The sequence below is a fragment of the Dermacentor albipictus genome, chromosome 4 (genome assembly GCF_038994185.2).
Source record: "Dermacentor albipictus isolate Rhodes 1998 colony chromosome 4, USDA_Dalb.pri_finalv2, whole genome shotgun sequence".
In the NCBI taxonomy this organism is placed as follows: Eukaryota; Metazoa; Arthropoda; class Arachnida; order Ixodida; family Ixodidae; genus Dermacentor; species Dermacentor albipictus.
Genome location: NC_091824.1, coordinates 133,215,135 through 133,234,694, shown reverse-complemented (window position 1 = coordinate 133,234,694; position 19,560 = coordinate 133,215,135). Strand labels below are relative to the sequence as shown.

Sequence of the window (19,560 nt, the reverse complement as noted above, 5' to 3'; positions counted from 1 at the left end):
TAGGTAACATTTTTTCGTGATACAAGCGGTACCAGATCTGTACGTTTGTAATATACGCTTGATAATTTTTTTTCCGCTTAAAATTTTTTAAAGATTCCGTAGGACGAAAAAAGCTAACGCCTACTTTTAATAATAGCGCCATCGATCTGCTCTAGTCTGCTTCGTATTATACTTTAGTACACCTAAAAAAGCGTCAAAACGAACATTACCTTATCCCTTAAAAATCTGTTTTCTTCCACGCCTGCTAACTTCTTCACCAAATCGTCTCGCTCGAGTACCTTAACATGCACTGAACTAAATGACGGCGACTGAAGTGAAATCCGATGGTGATGGTGGTGATGATGATAACAATGATGGTGGGTATCATGGCTGCAAAGAACATGGCTTTAAAGCCATTATGCATTTACCCAATCAGGGGCGAAGAATCTGGCTACGCACAACAACAACAACAACAACAACAACAACAACAACAACAACAACAACAACAACAACAACAGAAATTGAGTTAAAGGAAATAAAGATGATGAATATGATGATGAACCTTGTTATGGCTCACACCCACTGAACGGGATAGGCCAACCATCGAGGGGCAGGAGGTAATATGAGTGAATTTATGTTTGAAGGGGAGAAGCGCAAAGTAAAAGAAAAAAGAAACAGTAGACGGTGGAATACCTAGACTAGTATGCGAGCGAGCAGTCAGACTAACTGAAGGGAAAAACTCTAAAAGAGGTTATAATCAAATGGATAATAAAGACAATGTTAACAAAGAGCTGGGACTTTGCGACAGGGAAAAGAAGAAGTTATCCGCTACCCGTGCAGCTATTGCTTACTTGAGAAGCGTGCGTTTGATTTGGGTGCCTGGCCATAAAGGACTAATCATTAATGAAATTGCAGACTCTCTAGCCAAGGCATCGATAAGTGGCCCGATTCTTCCTTGCTGCCCTTTGACTGCTTATGTTACTGCAGCAAGATTTCGCAGGAGTATCATTATACAGTCAGTATCAGGCTCCGCAATTACTAACTCTGCGGATTACGGACATCTCCTGCACCCTTGGAACAGAGATTTTTGCCGAACACGGAAAATTGAAGTGTCTGTCACGAAGCTGCGCTGCCGTATACCTGCATTGAACTTCTACCTCCACAGGTCTGGTCTGGTCCCCTCACCATTATGCTCATTCTGTGGCGAAGCGGAGACAATCGACCATTTCTTGTTGTCTTGCAGACGTTTTTCTATTATAAGAAAACGACTACTCGAAATCCCGCTTCGCTCTATTGGTCTAACTTTATCAGTGCCTGTGATCCTGTCTTTTGGAGCCTCCATTGTTGGGTTCAGCAACAGAAATGTTTGCTTGGCGATCCAAAATTACCTCATTGAAACCAATCGATTTCCATGTTAGATTGATCGTTCTCCCTCCCAACCATAGCTTTCTTTTTTTTCCTATTTCTTAGCTTTTATTGATTATTATTGTTATTATTATTATCATCTTATACCCGGTTTTCATCTGATTATTTCCTTTTTTCTCCAAACACAAAACGTTTACTTTTAAACTCACACGCCCAAATTGTTAACTCCCTTGTTATCATTATTATTTTTAGGCACCTAATTAAACCACCCGATTCTTGGCCAATCTCCCACTGTGGGTATGTGCCACGGCCACTAAGGACAACAACAACAACAACAACAACATCGCACATCTCGTCCGCAGTCAACCGACAGCTGGCAATACCTGCTCTGCAGACCTGATAGCACCTTCGCGTCGAACCTGCGCTCGTCTGAAAACAATGGGAGACGGTAAGTCATAGTTCTCTGCGAATCGTTCAAGGTCGGCCCTAGCAACGTTGTCATCTTGAATGCTCGTCACCCAAATTAAACGTACGCAGTAACAGGCCTTGCATGCGGCCGTTCTAAAGGCACAACTTCGTGCCAGTGTCGTGTAGAAAGCCTAAGGGGACCTTCAGTTGCGAAAGGAGATTCTTTTCGCTTGCATTTTTAAACAAAAAAGAAAAAAATGATCTGAAATGATGTCGCTTTTGTGTTCTATATTCTCTGCACCCAAGATAAGAGGTCAGCGGCTGCATCTCGTGCAGACAGCTAAAGAACAGGAACAGAGAACGATTTCCGTGTCCAGTTATTACAAAGGTGACGGAAGGAGCTCGGTGTCTGTCCTCGCGCTTGGTGCTAGGTGGACCACTGTTATTTTGCGTGAACGTGTGTGTTCATAATGTTGAAAGCTTGCGCTTAGGCTAGGTACGAACTCGGTCATGAGCCTAAAGCTGCCGTGTACAAAAAATGCGATCGCACTCGCAACGGCCGTCTTACGATCAGCGAGAGCTTAAGGGAATAAGAGAAACCGACTTAAATTCCGATCCTTTCATTGCGCAGTGAATTTCTCCCGCACGCGAACATCTCAGCAACGCAGCGTCAACAGCCTGCCGTCATATCTCTACACAAGTAGCGAGAACTTCGCGAGTTGCAATACGTTCATAATCTGTCAGCGCAACATCTACACAAAGACGTAAAATAAGACGCGATCAAACGGCGCTGTGTGTCAACTAAAACACGTGGCCAATACATACGACGTGGATTGCGCCAACGCGGAAAATACAAAAACTAAAACAAACTCCGTGTAGAAATGACACAGCACCGCACACGTCAGGCGTAATGAAACCTGATTTAAAAAGTTCCATTCGTCCTGCGTTAGAGGGATGGCTGGCTTAAGCACTCGTGAACTTGCTTACGTATGTGAAAAGCCTGAGCTATTGTGCGCAACCGCTGCACTCTGTGCCTCATAACGGTAGCGGTACTATCAAAAAGCAGTGCACAACGAGAAGTGCGACATTGAGAGCTGGGTGCGTCCTTCAACAAAGTCTGGTGTTCTTTGAGGTGCGCGTTGATGCACCACTCGGTCTGGCCAACGTAGACTTTACCGCAAAAAAGTGGAATTTTGAACACTTGAAACTTCTTAACTTCCTGGTAAAGTCTACATTGGCCAAACCAAACGGTACACAAACGGCCACAGTATGCTTTGATGCAGCGTCAGCAGAATGGCTGAGAAGCTGAGAGGCAGTATCTCCGAATGACAATCTGTAGGTGCTGAGTTCTAATCCTCGCGGGGCACTGTAGTTTCATTTGGTTGTGAGAGTATAGCAAATAATATTATAGGCTTACAGCAATAGAAACCGGCGGAGAAAGCAGACATCATGGGACATAAAAACGACTATAGTGGAGTGGTCCTATACCACCGCTATCCCTGTGAAAGCGCCAATGTTGGCTTTCCTGGCCAGAATTTAAGATAAAAAAAATTAGAGCTGTTAAGTTAGGACGTATTTACTACGAATACTTGCGCTAAGAATCGAGTAAACAATGGATAAAGGCCAACGGCGAGGGCAGTTCACACACATCGTTTTGTTAGAACCATAACTAACATAGCTAAGACTTCGACCATTTCCGATCATCCGCATTGCGTCACACATAAAGGAGGTACTCTGTTTGCCTTAGTCATGGTGGTGACGTGATCACTGTGGTAGCTATAGCAGTGCTGTGCATAGCAATAAAAAGAGGTATGTAAACGGTGCCAACTTGCGAGTCACTGTAAAGCACTTCTGTGCTGTAGGGCATTTTGTCTTGAACACCGCGTTTTACAAAATAAATGCTTGTTAACATAGGCAACTCTCCTCTTATTCACGTTCTTCCTTTCTTTTCTTTCCTTTATTGCAGTAGCTGGCATGTCGGCGACGTCTCACTATAATGGTAAGACATCACACTGCCCATTTTGTCTATTCCTAGAGGCCGTCGCGAAGCGAATTCGTGAATGCACGTAGCGCTCGCTGTGGAGACACGAACTGTAGGCTGTAGAGACCCCAACAATATTTGTCATAGTGCTCGACCTACCAGTCACCATGGCATTCACCTGTTCGAAGGTCTAAATAACTAAGGCAGAATTACGATCGCACACACACAAAGCAAGAACTCTCCTTTAGTGACATTTATGTCCACTTAAATTACTCTCGCTCATGATCATCCAGAGCAGGTCACTAAAGCATGCCTCATTAACAAACTGTAGCTAATCGAACCTGACGAACGATTATTATAACGTTCGATGGCTTTTCTTCAAATTTTCAATACCTCGTAAATGTTAAAGGGGTTACAAGTGCCATCAAAGTTTTAGGACTGGGTGATAACGAGAGCATAACACGACGCCGACGTGCTCCAGATTTCGACGTCGATGTTCTCAGGACTTGTAAATTCCAGAAACAGCGCAAAAATACACATACACAAAAAGAAGACACGAAAGACGCGAACAAGCGCTACTACCAACTGTTTATTCCAATTGACACACCCTCCGATTTTATAAAGTGAGCCACGCACAAGTGTCACACTCCTTTTTTCCATGCGAACGTGATATACGTAACTAAAAACTAAAAAAGGTGAACGAAACTGCTGCCTCCTTTAGATGGCAGAATTCAAGAAGTACAGTTCGGCGCTGTGCAAAAGCATAGATGCTTCGCTTACACAGATAGGTGAATTTAGTGGACATGCTTAAAATAGGGGTCTCAGAAAAAAGTTCCTCGCAACCACACGTGGTGATATGGGCAATCAAATGTGCATATTCGTCCTCTTTCTTTCTGAACTTTTAGCGCATGCTGCCTAAGCCGATTGTTGAAGCACCGTTGAGTTCGGCTAATGTACGCATTTCCACACTTCGAACGAAGAACAGAGCCGGAACGGAAAGCGCGGAGACCCAGCGACGGATGGCGATGCCCTTAGTAACGCGTTATATGCATAAGGTCTCGCAGAACCTGAAGGATGTCGCCAACAGGCATCGTATTCCTGTGGTTTTTACGGCTCCTAATAAGCTTTCCAGGCTCTGCCCTCGGATTTGCGTTGACAGCAAGCGAGGTTGCAAAACCAGGTGTGCCACCGGAGTCGTATATTCAGTTCCCTTGCAGTGTGCAAAGGAACTGTGTGGTGAAGGCCGGCATGAGACTTCGTGGTCGATATTAAATGTAAATTCAATGCAACGTGGGTCAGGGCCATGAACTTACTTTGAAACGTAACAATAATATATTGAAAAAAGCTTACCTTCAGTATATTTCGTTCGATTAAACAGCCGCTTATACGTGCGGTATTTTCAACCAACAACTCGTAATTTTTGCTTCTAACGTCGCGTTATACCGACTTCATGTTGGAGGTCAGTTTGAAGTTTGTAGTAGCAAAAAGGACGTCTTTGTTATGCGGATGACCTCAAAGCCTACGAGGGGGTGAGGTAAAAATATCGCCACGCTCGTCTACTCACAGTGCAGGCTGGTCGCCCAGGCGTTTGCGAGTAGCGTGCGATACGAGGTTCCGTTCAGTCATGTCTGTAGGCAGTTTTCGTCTAGCAGGCTGACGTTGGCTTAGGAGGTGTGACGACGCCTGTAATTTACTGTAGCTGGCCAAGTCCACAGTCAGTGATGTGTTTTCACCTGCTCGATATATCGATAGAACCCAGCAAATCGACTGTTGGTCGATTTGCTGGGTTCACCGGTGCGGCGGTTTCTCTCTAACTTTCCCGTGACGTGAGCTGTCAGGGCGACACCCAAATGAAGCCTAAGTAGCATCACCTCATCTTCGCGGGTCAGCCCACAATGGATGGCCACAGAGCATGGAGGAACTAGGGCACGTTTAAAGACGGAGGTAATTCTTATGGGCTAAGAGGTGTAGTATGAGATCAGCAGTACAGGGAGGATGTGGTATTGCCTGTCTATCTTGTAGGCTGTCTTGAGAGGAAGTGCGCGGCATTGTCTCTATGGATCACACTATGTCTCGGTACCCACCCTATGGTGACTTGTCACTGGCCTTGTCGATTGAGCTGGTGAACGTCCTGGACTGTACGCAGCGTGGAATATACGTGCTTTAATTCCCTATAGTATATGTGTTGAGTCTATTGTAAGCACTGATGCTTCACTACTGTGTACTATTGCAAGTAGGATCGCTTCTATAACGTCTCGGATGGCCACTAACTCTGTGGACACAGGTGTATCGTTTTCGGTCGCTTTGTAAGTTTCTGCGGCTGCGGTAGTGAAAGCTGACGTGGTGATGCTGCAACTCGGAATGCCATATAGGGTCAGTCACACAGAACGTGATTGGGTTATTTTTCAAAACATTGACGCAACGTCACAAAGAATTAGGAGCATATCGGCTGTAAACATGATGCAAGATTGACTAGACTTTCCCTTTGAACAGCCAGCCACGACCACATTCGAACGCAGCAGCTGCGTTCCAGCGATGCCATGGGGCTAGAAAACAAACCCCTAGTAGTTTCAAAAGGTCTGAGACCTCGCTGATACAGCTTCGGTGTCTTTGGTGTGTCCATAGTGACATATAGGCATATCGATTGCAAAAGTGCCAGTTCTTCTCGCGCCTTTTTTTTTCTTGCGATTTTTACGGCACTATGGCTGTACTGAGAGGAAACGGTGAGATTCCGTTTATCAAGCCACGCATTTGCGCACTGTCTGAAGTGGCAGAAAGAGAAAACGGAGCTAATGGGTGAGAGTGCAATGCGTGAAACAGAAATCGTGGGTGCTTGCACAGCACGCATGTTCAGTCGCCTGTCCCGACAAGTCTGGGATCTGCTGTAGCAGACATTGCAGCAAATGTTCTGCACTGCCTGTTCTTAGGTGAAAAATTGAGCTACCGAGCGTGCTGGTGGTGGCGAGAGACTTTTACTGTTTCACCACGTGACAAGACAGGATTGTACTTTAAATGTCTGCTGCACGGCTACAGTTGGGTGAGTACGTTTTGAGTTTGATAGTGTTTCGAGAGTTGTGCTTACTTACAAAAAACACAGTTGTGGCAGGGACGGTAAAAGTGACTGTTTCTATTTGTAATGCAACCAGCGTGCTCGCCAAATTGGGCGCTGGTGTATCGCGCCTAGGCGGTGAGGGACGCGTTGTCTGAATGTCATGCTTCAGTATAGATTGTTCGCGTAGACTAGTGCAAGTGGTATGCATCTTTTTATTTAATGTCATATTAGTTGCTTTAATATGCACCAGCACGTAAGCTAGCTCCTGTTCCTTCGCTTTATGTGCCACTGTGCGTTACTCGGAGCATGCATCCACGATTTCTTCTATTTGTCCCTTACGCCACAGGGGGTAACATCATGAGAACTTTCCAGTTTCAAGCAGACGCACTTATGGCATATTCTCGTCTGTTCGGTAACGATGTGTACAAGAATATCTTGCAGTTCTGCTTTCCGGTGTTGTGAACCTGTGGCTTATGCTTTATTGACGCCTTGTATTTTGCGAATTCACAGAAATGAAGTTAATGAATGCAGTTTTCTATACTTGAACCTAGATGAGCGAGTTGCTGCTACAATGAAAGCACCTATGCTAATGAATTGTTTTGCACCTGAATGGAATATAACATGTTGTGGTTCTTATTTGTAATGCCCACTTCACTGTACCGATGGGAAGTAAACTAGGTCCCTCATTCTAGCTTAAGCTGTTTAACCAAGAGTTCGGTGTAAGAATTTTGGACAACAAAGACGACAGGGCAGTCATCGCAGTATCTGTCTTTCATCGATAAAGCGCGGTGCATTTCATACTGATTGTTCTTGTTCATCGAGCTTGCTACACAAGAGTTGACAGTTTGCCATATTACAGCCTATTTGAGAGATTTAAGAACTTCAGCTTCAAGTTTTTTTTCTCTTTTGTTTAACCCTTTTGAGAGGACTCGTTGGGATCAACGCACGTCGTGGCATAAAAATAACGGCAAAATCGCCGTGTCATGAGAAGATGTAATACCTTGATCATAAGATCGTCGAAGCCGACTCGTACATTTTGGTATATAATTCTTCTACTTAAGATATCTTTCTTCGAGTGTAATAATTAAAGTGAATTGTGACATATTGAGAGAACACTGCAAGAAATGTTATGCTCGAGAGCTTATACCGTGTTTCATTTTGTGCCCCACAGCTCAAGCACCCGGCTATTTTCCAGGGTGGACTGCACCAATCTGAAACTATTGCTTCAATTCCTTTTTTCTTCAACACTACAAGGAAACTGACCTGTCCAATAAATCAGTTAATTTCTACCTCCTCATTTATTTAACATAGCAGTCTATGGAAGTTGTAGTTCGGCTGGTGCAAACGTCGCCCTTGAGTGTTGCAGAAGATGCTCCTTGTTGATGTTTTCATCGCATTTAGTGTGCAAGGCGTGCATACCAATGCCGTCCACTTTTCTTCTTGTGTGTATAGTGCAGGGCCCTGAAAGTGTGAATTTATTGCCAAGAAAGAGCAATAAGCTAAGGCATTCTTGTACTGCATGCTTCCGGTGTATTGTTACAGACATAACACATCATTCTAAATGCATACTCGAACTCAGTTCTCCAATCGCAGGAACTGATATTTATGGGTGCACTGTATTCTAGCACAAGGCAATCACACCTGTTCTAAATTTTACTTTTTATTGATTTACCTTGTTCATTTGTTTGGACTGATGCCTGCCGTGGTGGCTTAGTGGATTTTGCTTTGTGCTGCTAAGCACGAGGTCACGTGACCATAGACCGGCCGTGGCGGCCGCATTTCGATGGGGGCGAAATGTAAAAAAACGCCCGTGTGCCGTGCATTGTGGTCACGTTAAAGACCATGAGGCGGTCAGAATTAATACGGAAACCCCCACTAGGGTGTCTCTCATAATCAGATTGTTATTTTGGCAGGTAAAACCCTAGAATTTTTTTATCAGACTGCTTTCCATCTCCTTTCTTGAGCTACAATAACTTCTGATACACTTGAAATAGGATCTGATATGCCTTATGTAGTCAGAAGTTCTTGGTTCGGCTTTATTTCAATCACTTTTTGTTCTTTTTCAAGTTGTTTTCAATTTTTTTCTGATTCAGAGGAAATGTATAGCTAGTAGACTCTAAAGTGACTGGCACCTGGTAAAACAAAGACTCTGCAGCAAGGGCCAGAACGGACACTTTTCGATGAAGCGGGGTACGCTAATAATGGTGAAAAATAACTCTAGAAAATTCGTTTTTATAGAGAAGTACAGGTCCAGAATTTACAGAAAAGCTATAATGTTGTAAATGTAACGGCATGTTATTGTCGTGAAGTACTACGAAATTACAGAAGCCAATATTTTTTACGAGGAATTGCTGTAAATATTACGGGCTCTTCTTGCGGTGCCATGAAATAAAATTACAGACTTTTGTATTGTTTTTTTTAGGTAAATTTCTAGAAATGTTATGGGTGCTTTCGTGGTGTCGTGGAATGAAAATAGAGACGTATGTCTTTTTTGCGGGAAGTTACTATAAGTAAGACGACGTGTGATTACAGCGCTGTGGAATGAAATTACAGACGTCTGTACATTTTTACATTATATACTTGGCAACCAATGCTGTCGGGGAAAAGTACAGCAAAAAGAAAGGTGTGTTGTTTACAGTTTTTGTGGGAAGGATTTTTTTTTTTACCTTGCCGGAGCACACAGAATCACTTCGTCGCGCATTTTAATTTTTATTGAAACACTAAGTGTAGCCCTTCTTGTTTCTAACCCTCGTTTTCGCTTTATCACTCCACGAACTAGGGTACTTCCCGTATCAACCTTACGCAGGTGCGCACAGGAGCGTGATCACAGAATCTTTCTTTCATGAATTAAAATGGTACGAAATATCTCACCCTTGCAGGATAAAACTCCGTTCACTTTTAGAGACTCATGTTCTGGCGTGTGCCACCTACACACCTTTTCGCTATTAACCATGCTTGATCACAGACGCATAATTCTTGTTACTTGCACAGGTTCCCCTTCAGTGGAGTCCGGTAAGCGTGAGTAACAATGTTCGCTTCTAGATATTTCTTTATGCGGGCCACTCTATTTAACGCAACAGCAAAGGAAAAATGAGTCTGTATTTGCTGTAATTAGGCATTCATGTGGAAGCGTTCCTCCTGCTATAGCGCATGCGCTTAGTTTTTTATTTATTTTATTTATTTATGCAAACTACCTTCAGTGCCTAATGGAAGGCATTATGCCGCGCATTATAAACTTTTTTGGTGCATGAATATTTGACGTGTGGCACTAATCAGCCTAACGCCCTCATCTTGCTCAAGCATGTGTGAAACAAGCATCATCTTGCTTGTGTCACACTTGCTCAGGCGCCGTCTTTCTTTCTTCGAAAGCAGTGGGCCTAGTATTGGGGTCACTATTGTTACAGAACTTGGGTTGGGGCGATAGGCTGTTAGTATTAGAGTTTCAAAGCTTGAGGGCACTAGAGATGATTCACGGATCAGTTAAAGGCGGTCTTGAGACATCTGGGAACGAGGTAAGCTCTACAATGTTAGATTTTAAGAACGAATGAGAACACGAGAAAGCGGGGACAGTTGGGGGGGGGGGAGCAAAATCATCATTCATCATTAATAAGTATCTCAAGTTTCGGCCTATTACTTTCTGCAGAACGTTTACATAACTGGATGCAGCTTGTATGTCCTTTATAATCGGAGAGAGAAGTTCGTTTCTGCAACTTAGCTTGTCAAAATGAATAAATAACAGAAATAAATTTTAATATTTTCACAGCGCTCCCCTTACAACGTCTCTAATAGCGCCTGAACTGCTAAGGGGGGTTAAAATCCATGTATTTAGCTGTGAAACCGTATTTAGCTGTGAAGCTAAATACGGTCCGTGCAGCTGACTTCATTGCCATCCTACATAACGTGTAATCTCATGCAATGTTTCTGCACAGCATGAGTCGCGCATTTACTACCACGCAATGTTTATGTTTATGCGCTACACCACTCACAAGTTATGCTAAAGTTCGAACACCAATTCATGCGAATGCGCAGTGTAAGACGTCAGCTCAGTGATAACACAAGGAGCCTATATATGGAGGGTAGCCCAAGTAACTTGTTCCAAAACTTAAAGTTATGCGAATGCCAAGTAGCTCGACAGAACAAAGGCAATGTCTTTTGCAGTCAGACTATTTTATTATTTGGCCGAATTACATAAGAATTAGTTGTTAGTAGTTAATTAGCTTCTGAAATATATTCAGACCAAAATCGTCAATCCGAAAACTGTAGGCCGTCAAGAAAAATTCGCGGTTCATCTTTCTTTTGCTTTATAGGGGCTACATAAAAGTTTTTTTCCAAGCCTGAACGGAAGCCCACAATAGCAGGCAAAAAGTGACGCACGTGTAGTTGCGTGGCACTTCTTGTGTTTTGCGCACTTTCTTTAACTCTTGCAAAACTATTTTCTTTGGCACTTATTGAGCAACAAAAGCATGAATACATATATAGTGCGACTGACGGTGTTATGCTCTGGACCCCCGTCAGTTGCGCTTCGCTGCTCAAAGAGGCAGGGCGTGTGTTGACTGAGCTCCTGAACAACACTTTGCCATGTGGCGGACGTGGTCTAAACCATGGATCTGGGACCTCAAAGGGAACGACGTAATGCTTGCGCACTTCCATGACGTTTACCGCTAAATCGCAGCGGAATGTTTTTCTTGGTCGGCCTGCCTGCGGCTTCCTGCGGAGGAGATCATCTGTCTGCTCTCATGTGCGCCACAATGTAGAGGGTGTCCCACATAAATTGAGCCAAGAATTTAAAAATGAAAGGCGCGTGGGAAGCGAATTCAACCGAACGCAGACTATTCGCAATAGCCTATAGTAACTCAGACAATTTTTTGGGTTCCTTGCGACTGCAGCTTCTATATATGTAAATTTAAGGGCTGAAGCGCAGGCTATGAACAAGTGGCACAACAGTTGAATACGTTCATAAGATTTCTGTTGCCTTAGAACGTTTAGATTCATCTGAGGGTGAATAATCTGCCGCAAGTGATCCCTGGTAGGGCACGGGAAAAGGAAGCAAAACGCTGGCTCTCATGTAATCGATAATAGATGTAAGCATGAAATGGCTACCGGCAAAGCAAATCGGTTGGTGTAATTACGACTATTACTCGCCATCATTTCGCAACCACCCTCTGTGCGCCTGACGCTGCCCTCCTGGTCGCGCAGCGTGGCACCATCTCTTAAAGGAGGCGGCGCAAAACCCACACCGTGGAACTCATGGACGGCTGGCGTTGAAAAAAAGCGCAGGCAACCCTGTCTCAGCGCCAAAAGATGACAATTAACTGTATGGTGCACAGTATCCGCCTTTTGAACGTCGTTATTGGAAATGACAGATAAAACTTCAGCGTACTAGAAGTTACAGCCTGAGTGATATTGTGAACAAACATGAGGAAGAACTCGGAAGCAATATCTTTTGTAACTTATTTGGGCAGAAACTAGCTTATTTAATGCGGTCATGTACAAAGGGTTGGGGGCCAGAGACCGCATTTTAATGTTCTGACTGGTTGCCCGGATGATCTTGCTTTGTTCGAGCAATGTTGCTAGGAAGTTTTTTTCATATTCTTATTAGTGTGTTTCGGGTGCACCCCCTATGTAATACCCTCTCCAAGAGGGCCTTTAGGGTATTTGAATAAATAAATAAATAAATAAATAAATAAATAAATAAATAAATAAATAAATAAATAAGTTCTCGTCAGAGTGCCCGTGTAACGGCTCTGGCTTTGGCTCAACGTCACTTGAAGGTTGCCGACAAGGGGAGATAAAGCATTTCATGCTTAATATGGTTGTAATTAGGGCACTTTTCGGCAACTGAATCTATAGACAACGCTTAAAACTGCGTCAAGTAATAGCATCATTAACTTATCCGTTCTTGGATGCCAAAAATTACCCGTGTGCATATGCACTCGGTGAAACACTGTTCTTGAGAAAACATGACAGCTTATATTCCTATATCCACCGCTTCTGCAGCTGAACATGTACATTGAACACGTCTCAGACGGCTGGGCACTGTTCGAGGGGGATCGTGACTCCTAGTTGGTGTGCGGCTACAAGAAGGAAGATGATTACCCTCGCCTATCAGCTGTCCAGCAGCAAGCGCGCCTTCGACAAACAGTAAACGCTAGTACTAAATCCCCATAAATAAATATTAATAAATAATGAATAAAAGGGTGCTATGCATCCCATTATTATTGCTAACCTAACTGTTACTTCGTCTTGTGAGTACGTTTATCTTCGGAAAGCCGTGGAAGTTCTGCTATCTGACAAGCTTCACGTCTGACCGCATGGCCGTTTCCAACAATGGTAATAAGGAAAAAGGTAGCTAATTAAGCGTTACGAGCTAATAGATTAACTAGATTAAGAGCACTTCAACAAGTACTCGAAGTTCCTTAGGGTGCCGCTAACAACATGCATTCACTTTAATCACGATAGGAGTATTCGGTTAACAATCAAAACCTGGTGTATGATTAGTTGGGATAGCGTGTATAATAGCCACACTGATGTGTATGCGGTAGCCTAGAGCAATGAATGCAGCTGCCCCGAACTGCTGCCAGTGAAAGTGCATCCGCGTACCGAAGAGGTCGTTGCTTATTCACTCGTGGCGCCTGGCGACAAAGCTAGTAAACACGCGTGGTCCAGCGCCTCGTCGGGTGTACTATGACCCGTGGTACTAATATGACTCCGTGCCCTCACCCTTGGCTAGGCGGCGTTTGCGCACTTTGCATTGCAACTGAGCCTTTCTCGTCGAATGCTCTACTTTACCGCCCCGCAATTACCTCGACCCTGTCGCGCTGCTCTACGCACACTGCTACTTCATGACAATACTTCCGAAAGTCCTTTTAATGCCCTCATGCCAGCTTCATGAGCTCCGCTGGCCACAGCCGTTTGCTTGCTTCGCGCAGCCCCCGGCAATACGTCTCCCCAAGATGCACTTTTGAAAACGGGGGGCAACGTAAGCGCAATTAACCCAAGTTTTGTGGTAAATGTACACATGCATGTCCTATTCGCTTTCTACCTTCATCTATACGATCTGTATGCTTACGTTTTGTTGCCTGCGTAGTGTGAAATAATAATATTATGAGAAACAGTTATTCCCGAGCTTCGTAGTTTCATTTTCTGAGCTCACAGTTTCAGTTAAGCCACGCAGAAATGAAGGAGGAAAATCCTTATCATAAAATTCAGTCAACTCAGAAAAAGAATATGGAAATACAATATGAAGCATATTGCACATGCAGGGAATGAACAACGGATGGACGGGTTCTACTGTTTCAAAACGTGATGTTAGGAAGAACCCACTGGCAGTTACCAGACGCACTAAAATGGCATTAAATAAAACGCAGCCATCAACGCTGTTATCAACTAACATTCATGTTTCTCCCCAAAATTATTCAAGATCTTGAGGCAGATAACGCTAGCTATTACCATGAAGATTAGATCAATCACAGGCATTAGACGCAACTACCAGGGCCCCGAAGAATTAAGCTAATGGGCCGAAACATCTTATTTCATACGATGCAGCAAGTAAACGCTTTTTATAGAAATAATTTCTTGGCTGAGGTAAGTATGAAATGCACAGTTGTAGAGTGATTATCAGAGAAAGGCTAATTAGGCTATTCGAGGTCATGGCGCTAATAGGTAAAACCGCAACATTCAAGGTCCCTTTCAATGCTGGGACGAAATCACTGTGCGCATGTCATTCTTTCGCAACTCGTCTAATTAGAAAACATATACACATCTTACAAATAAATCGACACTGAACTTTAGTGCTCTAGCAGGCTTTTTTTAATTATCTGTTTTGATGCACCAGACATCAGACGAGAGAAAATAAATCGTATCCCATTTCCCCATGTCCTCTCGCAGTTTTTCAATGCCAGGTAGGCATTTGATATTCTACAAATGTCATTTTATTTGCCATAACGTGCAGATTAGAAATACACGAATACGGTTTTGTCAAGGAACTTTATTTCCAGCTATTTTAGTTGTTGAAAGTATATCTGCACAAGTGTAACGTTTAAGCCAGGCTGTCTGCTCTACATTTGATTTAGCACCGAGAAAAAAAAATTCAGTGCCCTTGCACTCTCTGAAGAAGGATGACCAACGAAGCTGTGAATGTGGGCCGCGTACTGGCGAACTGTACTTCCGCCGCGAGTCGGCCTGGTATTACACAATCTTCGGGATCGGCCAACGTATGGGTGTACTTAACGCATACTTCACCTTCACCGCGGGTCGGCAGGCATTGCAAAATCTCCGGGATCGGCCCACGTATGGGGAGGGCTTAACGCCTGCTTCACCTCCGCTGCGAGTCAGCCTGGGATTGCACTATCTTCCGGATTGGCCCCCGTATGGGTAGTGCTTAACGCCTTCTTCACCTTCTCCGCGGGTCGGTCCGGCATTAGACTATACTTCCGGGATCAGCCCACGTATAGGGAGTGCTTAACGCCTGCTGCACATCTACCGCGGATCGCCTCGGTATTGCATTTTCTTCGGGATCAGCCCACGTATGGGGAGTGCTTAGCGCCTGCTTCACATCTGCCACTGGTCGGTCAAATATTCACTTTCTCCGGGATCGACAATGTACATCATTGCGTTCACGCCATTTGAAAAATTTCTACAAACCGTCCTTGGTGACCACCACGTGGTTAACCTTGAAGACGCCTGGGCACGAATTCAGGAACAGGCCCTTGTGCGGGATCTCTTGATGACCACTGGGTACCTGTGGCTTGAACGTGCACTTAGACACGTTGCCTAAGTTTGTGACTGCGACGAAATAAGTTTTATTTATATAAGACCAGGTGTATTCTTTCCCCGGCACCAAATTTTTGACGATTGCCTCAAAGAATTGTAACCAGTGAGTTGAATTACTCGATGAGGTGGTTGTTACTTCTACGAGAACTCAAGAAGCTCGGGAGTAATTAACGTAATTACTATAATTACTTTTAAAATAATGTGCAGCACATTTTTAAATTTGTGAGTTGTAGCTGGTGAGTTCGCAAAGCGTATCCACTTGAATTCTTAGAACTACGCCAGTTTGGAGGTATTTTCTAAAAGTTCAACGAAATGCATTGGTGTTCCAGCTACTTTTGTGCTCCATTGCATAAAACAGCATTTTCTTAGTAAGGTAAGCGGAACCACAGTGCACTTCCACCGGAACTTTTCGGTGCATATCTCCAACCAGGGCCATTCTCTGAATTCGTTCCAAACCGATATACTATACAAACACAGTTGCTACAATTCGTAGATTCAGATATATACCGTAAAGTAATTATAAAGATTAGTTAGTGTAATTATGTTTATAATTTAAACATTTTGATTTTTTGCAGACGTAATGGTTGTCTCCTCGAGTAATTTAGCTCAAGGGTTCGAATGGTACTATCTGGCCGTTTGTGTAATTCGATACAGTTAGAAGGTTAGGTAGAACGCTTAAGTGCACACCATTTGACCTTCAGGAACGCCGAAATCAACAAAAATCACGTGGCAGAAACCTGAACAGTTCGCAGTCAGTAAATATTACAAGTGCTGAAAGAATCGCAAGTCGAGCATTGTATTAGCATTCTTAGTGTACTTCACACACTCTATCTACCTGTGATTGTATCTAAATATCTTTGTATTTATCTCTGTAGGTTTTTATGGAACCGTTTTCCCGCCTTCCAATACACTGTTTCATACATCAGATACAAGGCTATGGATGCTAGAGAGACTTTTTGCAGTGACTCCCTTCGCCCTTGCAAATATTTCGATGTTCTTGATAGTAATTGATAGAATTTGAACAAATAGCGGATTTTCGAAATGAAAGTTGCAATATTTTCTTTTGATTTGTAAATTGATGGCAGGTTAAAAGAAAATAGTCGATGTTTTCAGATTCCTGTCAGGAATGCCATAGAGGGCATGGTTCCAGCTCAGACCTGTAGCAGTAAAACTTTAGTGGTGCAATACAGCAGAATAATTTTCTAATGGAGATTTCCAGCTTAAGTGCGGGATGCCATTTGTTGTTTTATGAAACTATGAAATGCGTAAATTCAGGTGCTGGGATTTTCAGTTTTGTAAAGCCTTGGAAAGAGAAAATTTTTCTACACCCCTAGTTGTTGGCATTGAAATTGCCTTTGCTTCTTTCTCTGCTTTCCCCCAACAGCTTGTTCTGGATACATCACCCATTTTGAGTATGCGACTTGTTTGAGGCTGGTCATGGTCATTGTCATGTACGCCTCTCTTTTGCCGTAGATGCTGTCTTCATGAGCATTAAAACGACGAATTGCGCACCAACATTTGGCCAATGTGGGTATGAGCCATAGTATGAAGCCATCATCGTCATCATCATCATCACCATCATACTGCCAACTTGCAATATTTTTATGTGATGCACATGCATATTGTCATCCTCGTCTTCTAGAGTTGACCTCCTTCTAGAGTTGGCCTCCACCACTAACATTCTGCGTGCAACACGAAACATTGAAATGATTGCCCAGTGTAGTTGTTGCGTGATATATGTGTGCACTGCTCGCCCGAATGTCAAATGCATATACCCGCCGCTCTAGCTGAGCGGCAATGGCGTTTCGATTCTAAGTATGACGTCACAAGTTCGATTTCTAGCAGCGACGGGCGCATTTCGAGGAATGCGAAATGCGAAAACACTGGTGTAGTTATATTTCCGGTTATCAAAATTAATCCCGTGTCCCCCACTACGGCGTGCTTCATAATCATCTTGGGGTTTTCGCACGTAAAACCCCAGATTGATGTAGTGACATGGGCTCAAACAAAGCCCAGCGGTGGTGGTCACGCAGAAGATTTCATCTTTCTTTACGGCGATGGTGAAGCGGGGAATGGCGAGGTGGTCTCACGACAAGCACACTTCAATGAGAATGATCATCGTCAATGTAACGGAATGGACGGACGGAAGGATGCAAAAGGCAAAACCACCTTCGGCGATGAAGCTGCTGTCGCAGTAAAACGTAACTGAGGGCACAAAAGGATCAAATGGAGGGATAAGATGTTTTTCAGCTGTGGCGACTCTGGTGCCGGCAGAATGCAAGAACTATCGTGTGCTTAGATTTAGTTTAATGAGGTGCCCCTCATAACACAGTCTGCCGTTTTTGGGCGTAAAACAGCAAAACTGAAGTTTCGAATGTGTCATTGTTAGCCTGGTTTGGTTGACGCAGATAACTCTGAATCTCCGAATGAGGCCTTTTTTTCCACTTTCCTTGAAGGCGATGACCACGAGGCGTTCCAATTTTCTCAAGGGCTACATCAAGAAGCACGCGCACATTTACCTATAGGAAAACACGCGCAAGTGGAAAACGTTCGTCGTACTCTTTAATTATTTCAGCACACATGTCCGTTGCTCATAGCGTGGACACAGTTGTCGTCACTAGCCTCTCTTCCGAAGATGGTAAAGGTAGGCGCTTGGAGCTGCGAGTCCTAGACCCCAAACGCACTGTCCTTGCAGGTTCCTGTTGTCGCCCGGCTATCTGCCGTGACTTGCCGTCAGTGTTGACGAGGTATTATAGCGCGCATTTACCGCAATCAGTTCCAGGCGAATGTAGTCATTCTCAAGGCAGGACTTCCACACGTCTCGCTGGACCTCGAAGATCGCCCATCCTTCAGAAAAGGTGCGAACATACCTGTTGAGCTGCAGAAACGTTTTGTAAAAAAAAGGAAAAGTCATCTTGATGAACTCCTAAAGTGTGTTCACGTATGAAAGGAGTCTTTCTGAACTAGGGAGGGAGAGAATTTTTCTTTCATGTATTGCAGTTTTAATAAGCCTGTAATTTTTCAATGTAGTGCAGTGATTAATGTTGCAGGAATCATTTTTCGGCACTTTTAGGAAGGTCGGGTCGTTAAAAGGAAAGAAGCGCGAAAGGTGAATATGCGTCACACTATCTTATCTTCGAACGACCAGCTTCATGCCTTTGATTTCACCACAAACCATACGAAGAAAAAAAAAATAATGGTCACACCACAACACAAGCACTGGCTAGCAACCAATAAGATGAAGCTCGCGATTCGAACTTGGGATATCTGTTCGCGAACCTCAAGTCAGCAGGGTCGACGTTATTACATATCGCTATAAAACAAAGGCAACAGCAGCCGTGGGATGTCAGGAACGCGTATACAAGTATGTATTCTCAAGCACATCCGCGAGAGCTGAGGCACCGTTGACACGAGACACTTAGTGAATTCAGTGATTGGTGTCATATGAACTAGTGATACCAGAGTCATATTTGGGTCATATAACATTGGGGGAAAATTTAATGACTGCGGTCAGTGCACAGTGCGGGAGACGCTCTTCAATGAGAAGCGCCAGTAGCGGCATTAAGGCCCTCTGTTTAGGGCAAGCCATAAAGTAAGCTGCCCCCAAATATTGCATTGGACTTCGTGGATCAATCGCACCTTGCCGCGCCCAGCTGGTGCCGTATAGACAATTTATGGGAGTCGATACATTCATCACAATACGCAGGTTGTCACGAAAGCTTTCAATATTTTAGAATACTGTCATTCAACTTAGCAGACAGGTATATCACAGGCAGCGCAGTTCTTAACGTTGCTGTTCGTGAACAATCTGGAGGCCATTCTAACATGGGTTCGAATAGCCCACCGTTCGGCATTAAGAGGGGCTGGTGGGCAATATCCTTAAGAAAGGCGCTTTTATTTTTCAATAATGGTACTAAAATACTTCATATCTTAAAGAATATGTCCTCAAAATGTCATACCTAAACGAGCCACAGAAATGCTTCAAACATTGCAGCAAAGTTAC

The 19,560-nt window shown here is 43.8% G+C and overlaps 1 protein-coding gene and 1 long non-coding RNA gene across 3 annotated transcripts in view; one reads left to right on the top strand and one right to left on the bottom strand.

Moving 5' to 3' along the window:
- Positions 1 to 1,689: 1,689 nt before the first annotated feature.
- On the top strand, positions 1,690 to 12,995 carry LOC135898340 (uncharacterized). The gene is made up of 4 exons (XR_010563309.1): positions 1,690 to 1,792; positions 3,719 to 3,751; positions 9,777 to 9,797; positions 12,783 to 12,995. It is a non-coding gene; the product is annotated as an uncharacterized lncRNA (long non-coding RNA).
- A 5,106-nt stretch (positions 12,996 to 18,101) lies between these two features.
- The window catches only part of LOC135898410 (uncharacterized), a 21,787-nt gene continuing 20,328 nt past the window's right edge, over positions 18,102 to 19,560 (bottom strand). For both annotated transcript variants that reach the window (XM_065427327.1, XM_065427328.1), the window contains one exon: positions 18,102 to 18,435. In XM_065427327.1, coding sequence (XP_065283399.1) covers positions 18,271 to 18,435 — 165 coding nt within the window. In that variant the 3' untranslated portion in view covers positions 18,102 to 18,270. The remainder of the gene's footprint in view (positions 18,436 to 19,560) is intronic.